The sequence below is a fragment of the Bison bison genome, unplaced genomic scaffold, assembly GCF_000754665.1.
Source record: "Bison bison bison isolate TAMUID 2011002044 unplaced genomic scaffold, Bison_UMD1.0 scf7180017864312, whole genome shotgun sequence".
Taxonomy (NCBI): domain Eukaryota; kingdom Metazoa; phylum Chordata; class Mammalia; order Artiodactyla; family Bovidae; genus Bison; species Bison bison.
Genome location: NW_011494884.1, coordinates 2,400,028 through 2,408,062, shown reverse-complemented (window position 1 = coordinate 2,408,062; position 8,035 = coordinate 2,400,028). Strand labels below are relative to the sequence as shown.

Here is an 8,035-nt window from a genome sequence, read left to right as displayed (position 1 = left end):
GTGTGTTCATACATAAAAGCCCTCGGGTTTCCCTTGGGGCTGCACTGTCACTCTGTGTTAGTCACAAGTGCCCTGGTTCCCCAGATCCCAGCAGTGTGGAGCCTACCACCTTCACACCTGCTAGTAGGCATGAAACTCTGCCTCAGTTAATTTGCATTTCATTTATTACCCACAGATTTGAGTCATTTCACTTAAGCTTAGTAATTGTATTTTTTCTCATATTTGTTTTTCTCTTTTATCAATTTGAGAATTCATGAGTTGGAGGACACTGTAGCATAGTGTGGTGTTCTCTTGCCAAAATACATAAATTCAGTATTCCCTCTCACACACTTTATACAGTGTCAGGAGGATAACTTACTTGCAGTTTCCATTTTGTTTTAAAGTATCTGTCTGTTTAATTAATCTACTCACATATTTGCCAAAGACAATAATTTATAGCTCCTACCTTTCTGTATTTCCAAAGCATTAACTGAAAAAGTTAGTCATTACTGTGTGACACCTGGTACTTGATTGCATCTCTTGAAGGAGAGGGAAGGCTGTTGCGTGTGGTTGGCAGCCTCACGCCGTCAGTGGGAAGCTGGGCTATGTGGGGGGCTTTGGTGAGACCCCGACCAAATGCATCTTGCATCCCGGCCGTCAGGAGCGGGTCCAGGTGCTGGAGGCGGAGCTGCAGGCTGTCGGCCATAGCAAGATGATGCTGGAGAGGGAGCTGCAGGAGGTCATCTCGCTGACTGGCCAGGAGCTGGAGGAGCAGCGGGAGAAGGTGCTGGAGCTGGAGGACGAGGTAGTCCAAGCCCTGCCGTCGCACTGCCCAGGGATGAGTGCCGCCCCATGTGCAGGGTCAGGGCACAGCCCAGCCTGAGTGCTTGGCCTCCACTCTGTGCTTCTGGGGGTTGTCCAGCCACTCCCCTGGGTCTGACCACCTGCACTGCTGGACACCCTACATGCACTTCAGTGAGGTCTGCTGTGCCTGCTCTCGCTCCAGTGTGGCAAATAAGAAACCCAGCCTGGAAGATCTCCACGTAACCCTCAGGCTCAGAGTCAGCTGTGGCTTCAGGTGGTGCCACACGCTGCAGCATGGTGATGTCCCCTGGGTTCTGCACAGGGTCCCAAGGTGGCTGTCGGGAGCTGCAGGCTGCGTGCACAGTTCGTGGTCATCTCTGTCACACTCAGCTCTGGGCCCGCCTGGGCTCCAACCTGGATGTGCTTCTCCAGAAGCCCACAGCCCACAGGAGAGGACTGGCTGTCAGCTGTGGGTCTAGGAGAGAAGCAGGCATGGCCACGGCAGCCTTGCCAGCAGTGGAGCGAGGGTCTGCTGCATCTGGTGCTCAGCTGTGTGTTGTTGCGTTATGGTATTAATCATTCGGTGCCTGGAGTGCAGTGGCTCCACAAACCGGCGGCTTTGATTTGTTTCAGCTTCAAGAGTCCAGAGGCTTCAGGAGGAAGATAAAGCGCCTTGAGGAGTCAAATAAGAAGCTGGCTTTGGAACTGGAGCACGAGAGAGGGAAGCTCACGGGCCTCGGGCAGTCCAATGCGGCCTTGAGGGAACACAACAGCGTCTTAGAGACAGCATTAGCCAAGAGGGAAGCAGACCTAGTTCAGCTGAACCTTCAGGTATTGGAACTCATTTGCCAGAAGCAGGAGGAGACCTGCTGCAGGCCAGGCAGACTCTGAGGGCTTCAGCTGCATCGTCTGCTTCATCACAGATGCCTGCAGAGTAGAGGCATGGAGATGGAGGCCCAGAGGATCTGCTGGAGCCTCAGCCCCTCTGCCTATCCTGAGGTGGGGGTGAAGCAGGGGAGCTGAGCTGTAAAGGAACTAGACTCAGTCCCTAAGGTTCCCTGGGGGTGGGCGACTCTGGGGATGCAGAGGAGACCCTTTCCTAGCTCCGACCTGAGGGCCTCCTGTGATTCAGCACTGGGGTTCGAACTCTGGTGGATGTCACCCTACAGACCCCGCTGTCAGTTCCTCAGCTCTGCAGCCCCTCTGGGATTTTTTTTACCAGCCCAGCCCCTGCCTTGAATAATCCAGACTTTAAAGAGCTTCCAGATTTTCCTATGTGCTAGTTCCCACCATCTGAATTACCTGCCTCGCCATGAAGACAACTGCATTGATAACCCCTGATTTATATGCATCCTTTGGGCTTCTAACCCTATGTTTGAATATGATCATATGATTGTGCTCATGTGCTCTGAGATTTCAGTTTTGAAAACAATGTTCTCCAGAAGTAGAAATCTCACTCCTTTCCTGGCTTGTACGTTTGTTGATAACATGTCGTGATGTCTTGTTCCCACGTGATGCTTGATTCCCTCACATGACCCTGATCAGAGTGGCCTGTGCTTTCTCCCAGGGCTCTTCAGGCTTTGGAAATTTGATGTCCTTCCTTCCTTACCCCTCTTGGAATGTGCTGTAGGTGCAGGCAGTTTTGCAGCGCAAGGAAGAAGAGGACCGCCAGATGAAGCAGCTTGTCCAAGCCTTGCAGGCCGCACTACAGAAGGAAAAGGTGATGGTGCACAGCCTCGAGGAGCAGGTATGTAACTTCCAGCTGGTATCAGACTGCAACCTCACAGAGCCTTTTGGAATGTAACTTGTAAATGCCTAAAAACTCAGTATTAGTACCCTTGACACTTGAGTTCCCTTCCAGGAACTTCTCTGTGAATACCTTTGCTAATGGGTCCAAGGATAGGGTGTCATCATGGGGTTGGTGACAGAGCCTGGAGGGAGTCTCCGTACTCATCAGTGGAAGAAAGGGCTTAGATTAAACTAAGGAACAGTCGTGCAGATCTAAGATGTGTGCACAGAGCTCCATAGCTGTGTCTTTGCTGGGGAGAGATGCCCTGCATGTAGTGTGGAGCTGAAAAGCAAACTGAAGAACAGTATGTGGTGACCCCATTTGTGTTAAAGAAGCACCCAAGAGCAGTGGTTCTGGAGACCCGTGCCATTCTTGACATCTAGAGCAGTTTTCCTGGCTGCTGCCTTCCATGCTCAGATGTTCACCAGTGCATCAGGTGGCTCATCCCACAGAGAGGCCTGCCCCAGCCACCCCACAAACGGAGTGGACGTCAGGCTGTAGACTTAAAGTTTTAACATCATGATGCATCAGCTGTGGTTTCTGTGTAGCCCTTTCCCCATGAGGACATCAGCGTCCTGGGACAAGGTCTGTGGCTTGTTTGTCCTCGTGTCCCCAGTGCCTTCTCAGAGCAGATGGCAGAATACGTTTGTTGTGGGCACACTCCTGTGTGTGTAGGTGCCTGTCACCTGGGTTTTGCCACTTACTTTTACATTTCTCCATGATAATGTACTAGAGATAGAAGAAAATAGTTTTTTTTATTTCGTGAGTGAGACAGTAAGACATTCTTTTATTTATTTTTTAAAATATTTTTTGGCTGCACTGCACAGCATGTGGAATCTAGTTCCCCAACTAGGAATCGGAACCCGTGCCCCCTGCATTGGAAGCACAGGGTCTTAACCATTGGACTGCCAAGGACATCCCCAGACATTCTTTTAAAGTAGTACTAGTTTTAAGATATATTAGGAATATTGTTATGTGATCAGTTATTAGCTTCTTCTTGACCCACATGTGCCTTGTTTGCCATATTTAATCCTTGCTTGCAGTTGCTGCACATCTGATGGTTCTAAACTAAGTTAGCAACACTCCCTGCTTTTCTGTACCCCACCTTCCTGTCTTTTGATTTGTACTCAGGTATCACTTAATAGTTTTATTCTCACCTTTAAGTTGTAACTAGGCAATTTTTAACTGGAAGTGCTGGGGGGATGATGTATAATTGATTTCTTTTTTTAAGGGCAGTAATTGTAAATGATGCCTATTTATTTTTCCAAGTACATTTGGTCTGATAGTCCTAATTGTAAAAATAGTACATACTAGCAAAAATTTTCGGAGAAGCCAATGGCACCCCACTCTGGTACTCTTGCCTGTAAAATTCCGTGGACGGAGGAGCCTGGTGGGCTGCAATCCATGGGGTAGCTAAGAGTCAGACACGACTTCACTTTCACTTTTCACTTCCATGCATTGGAGAAGGAAATGGTAACCCACTCCAGTGTTCTTGCTTGGAGAATCCCAGGGACGGGGGAGCCTGGTGGGCTGCCATCTATGGGGTTGCATAGAGTCGGACACGACTGAAGCGACTTAGCAGCAGCAGCAGCAGCAATTTTTAGTGCATGTGGAGATTAAAGTATCTGGAATCTCTACCTAATGACAACCACTGCTAATACCCTCTATTGGAGTTTTTTCCAAGTGTATATGAGTTCTTTCTATATTCATTTGTCATATACTATAAATATTTTTATTAAACTTCTTTTACATGAGGTACTTGCTAGTGTAGTTAGACAAGAAAACTAAAATATTGAAAAGGCAATTGAAAAATGTTGTTATATTCTGAGAATTTGCTTATCTTCTCAGAAACCTTGAGATAAAATGTTGTTAACCATGAAAAAGCTAGTTACATCCTTAAAGGAAAATGAGCAGTAGCGTTATTATACTTAGATGGTCTGATGGAAAGGTAGATTCTACCTCAATACATGAATTATGAACAAAAGTAACAAGAAATATGTAGATACACTTGAAAAAGACTGTAAGAACCACTGAGGCCAAGAAAGTTGAACATAATGGTTCGCTCAGCAGGTGCTGCTGCCGTGTCGCATGCTTTCAGGCCAAGTGTGTGTTCAGTACTTTCGTCCTTGACAGGCACCTTGAAAAGCTGTGGAAGGAAGGCCTGCAAGAGCGGCTAGGAGGCGGGGGTTGGGGCAGCTGCCTCCACACGTGCTGCGAGGTTCTGCCTCTGTCCTTGACAATGCTAATGTTTTTTTGTTTTAGGTTGCTGCAGCCAAGGCAGAAGCAGGCCACAACCGCCGCCACTTTAAGGCTGCCACCTTAGAGCTGAGCGAGGTGAAGAAGGAGCTGCAGGCCAAGGAGCAGGAGGTGCAGAGGCTACAGGCAGAGGCCGACGGGCTCCAGTAAGTGGGAGTGGGTGTTGCCACCGTCTCATCTCCAGTTAGCACCTTTGACACACCAGGGTCCCCTGTGTTCTAGCAAATTGCTGGGCAGATCTCCAGAGGCAGATCTAAGGAGGAGAAATGCATCCAATTGCTATCTCAGAATGCCTGCACCTTAACACTGAAACTTGGGCCTTGATGCTGTGTGCTCCCACTTTATGCCTTGCTGGTCCTTCTGTGAGGACAGAGAGGCCTGGGGGCTGCACCCACCACCGATGCTCACTGTGGGCTCCCACTGGGGGAGTCTCGGCTCGAACGTGTGTAAGTGCACACGTGTTGGGCAGTGCACACGCACTGAACTCCGCGGCACTTTCCCTCCCATTGTAATCTATGATTGGGCACTCATGGAGACGCCCTCCCAGGGGTTGTGAGCGTAAGTTGAGCGAGTGCATTCACAACTCCTAGAACAGTCCCCATCCAGGGGGTGCGGTACGCAAGTTTTGTCCTTATGAATGTTACCCAGGACATCTAACAGTCAACTGAAAGCATTTTTGAGTAGGAAGGTCATTGGAAGAATGCTGTAATTTTACTCCTTCTTGTTTTTTGTGCTAGGATCCAGGAGGGGAAGCACTCGCAGGAAATAGCAGAATTCCAGGCGGAGCTGGCAGAGGCCCGGACCCAGCTCCAGCTGCTGCAGAAGCAGCTGGATGAGCAGCTGAGCAAAGAACCCATAGGAAACCAAGAGGTGACTCACTGGGCAGCTTTCCCTCCCCAGTTAACAGGGCTTATAGAACAAGACTCTGCTTGACACATTCACTTCATTCCCTGTCTTCTTGGAAAGGGATTTTTTTTTGTTTCTAAGTGTTTTAAATGATACGAAGAGATAGCGTTACAGCAATTTTATAATGCAAGAAAGCCATTTTAAAATTCTTTGGGTCATGTGATGTTTTTTCCATCTCTAGATGGAAAATCTCAAATGGGAGGTGGATCAGAAAGAGAGAGAAATCCAGTCCTTGAAACAGCAGCTGGACTTGACCAAGCACCAGAGTAAACAGGAGTTGGATGGAATACAGCAGTCATTACAGGTACAGGTCATGTCAGGGCCCCAGCAGCACTCCCCCAGCTCTTTCCAGTATCATGCCAAGCAGTATGCTACATGCACAGCAAGAGTTTTTTATGAATTGAGTGCTCACACTAGATCGTTCATGTTTCAGAAAGCAGCCCAGGTCAGGCAGCTGAGGGACACTGAGCAGAGAGACCAGAGCCCCTGGGCCGAGCTGTGCAATTGTCCCAGGAACGAGATCTCATTAAGTCCAGTATATGAGAGTGCAATTCACCAGTGTGTAATGAGCTTCTCTGAGAAGAAGTCTATATACATATAGTCTTAACTGCTCGAGGACGGGATCAGGGTAGGGGGGCGGGGGGTGACTCTGACTGAGATTCCTACATGTGGATGGACAGCTTGAGTAATCATCAGAACTGCTTTGTCTTCTGTCTCAGGAACAGTTAAGCTTATTCTAGTAGCTGACCTTGGAATTTAAACAAGGATTGGGTTCATTGTCAACTGTGGATATGGAAATGTTACTGGTTCCTCAGCAGAAGCTCTGAAGTTTGGATGGGAACATTGAGGACAGAATTGTAACTGGATTCTCTGCAGTGTAGACTCCTAGAGAGGAATGTTGGTGAGAGGGGAGCGTCACATGAAAGCTTTAGTATACAAAGCCAGGCTAGTAGCCCCAGCCCCTTAGAATTGTGACATACAAACTAAGATTTGTGCAGTGTGCTTAAGATCTTTCAGTTTTTGAAAATCTATGACTACACTTTCTTTAGAATATTAAATCTGAGCTGGAGATGGTGCGGGAAGACCTGTCCATGACCCAGAAAGATAAATTTATGCTTCAAGCTAAAGTGTCGGAACTGAAGAACAACATGAAGACACTGCTCCAGCAAAACCAGCAGCTCAAGCTGGACCTGCGGCGGGGGGCAGCCAAGACGGTATGAGGCCGCCTGGGCCATCAGCAGGCCGTTGTAGATGTGTTGGCGGATGGTCGGCAGGCATTCAGTCATAAAGTTACATTTAACCAATGTTGGGCAACAGCCATGTGAGATGATGATGGCATATTCTTTTTGGACCACCGGCCAAATCTTTTTACTTTAGTGCTTTTTCTAACAGAACGTTGGCCTCTTTCTATGAATTCAGATGCCATTTTATTGTAACATGCTTTACAAACAAAATGAGGGCATGGTTTGCTTGTGTTAACAAGAGTCCCTGGCCTTCTAGGTGAGCCCAGCTGGGACTCACAGCTGCCAGAATAGGCTCGGGGGCCCAGGAACCCCTGAAACTGCTGTCATGAGCTCTTTCAGATTATCTGTTTACCCACAGTTTGTTTCTCTCCTCAGCCTATGTAAATACTTTGCTTGTGCAAAGAACTTACTCAAATTCAGAGGTTTATTTAGCATGGTTTGGTTATCCATGGAAAAAGTTGGAAGTCCAAGGAAGGGGAGTCTTACAAGTTGGAAAATTGACTTAATTTCTCAGGGAAACTCAGAGTCAAGGCCTTGGTCTCTCTGGAAAGCCCCACCTGTGAGCTGTCATTAGGGGGCCTCCAGTCGGGTCCATGCCCCTGAAGAGCCAGGACTATAGTATTTGTTACGTGGTTAGGAAGAAGATTTTCTATTTAGCAGACATTTCCTGAACCCCTGAGGCTTCCAGCTCTGCAGAGTGGGAGTTACCTCCCCAGAAACCTTTGGGGAGCTGGGGAGGTGCCTCCAGAAGCACGTGTGATGGCAGGGACCCTTGGGGAAGGGGTCGGGGGTAGGCCTCCAAGTGGGAAACTAGCTGTGTGCTTTTGAAAAACAGAGAAAGGAGCCAAAAGGAGAAGCCAGCTCTTCCAGCCCCGTGACACCGGTGAAGATCCCTGACTGCCCCGTCCCGGCCTCGCTGCTGGAGGAACTGCTGCGGCCCCCTCCCGCCGTGAGCAAGGAACCCCTCAAGAACCTCAACAGCTGCCTCCAGCAGCTCAAGTACGAACCACACTGGGCTCCGCGGCTTAGTCTTTACAGATAAATTGCTTGTTTAACT

The 8,035-nt window shown here is 48.6% G+C and overlaps 1 protein-coding gene across 5 annotated transcripts in view; it reads left to right on the top strand.

Annotated features, from left to right (window-relative positions):
• The window catches only part of GOLGA3 (golgin A3), a 47,098-nt gene that overhangs the window by 35,099 nt on the left and 3,964 nt on the right, over positions 1 to 8,035 (top strand). For all 5 annotated transcript variants that reach the window (XM_010852460.1, XM_010852457.1, XM_010852459.1 and 2 more), the window contains exons 16-23: positions 641 to 784; positions 1,417 to 1,614; positions 2,414 to 2,530; positions 4,835 to 4,974; positions 5,566 to 5,698; positions 5,916 to 6,038; positions 6,784 to 6,948; positions 7,814 to 7,977. In XM_010852460.1, the coding sequence (XP_010850762.1) occupies positions 641 to 784; positions 1,417 to 1,614; positions 2,414 to 2,530; positions 4,835 to 4,974; positions 5,566 to 5,698; positions 5,916 to 6,038; positions 6,784 to 6,948; positions 7,814 to 7,977 (1,184 nt within the window). The remainder of the gene's footprint in view (positions 1 to 640; positions 785 to 1,416; positions 1,615 to 2,413; positions 2,531 to 4,834; positions 4,975 to 5,565; positions 5,699 to 5,915; positions 6,039 to 6,783; positions 6,949 to 7,813; positions 7,978 to 8,035) is intronic.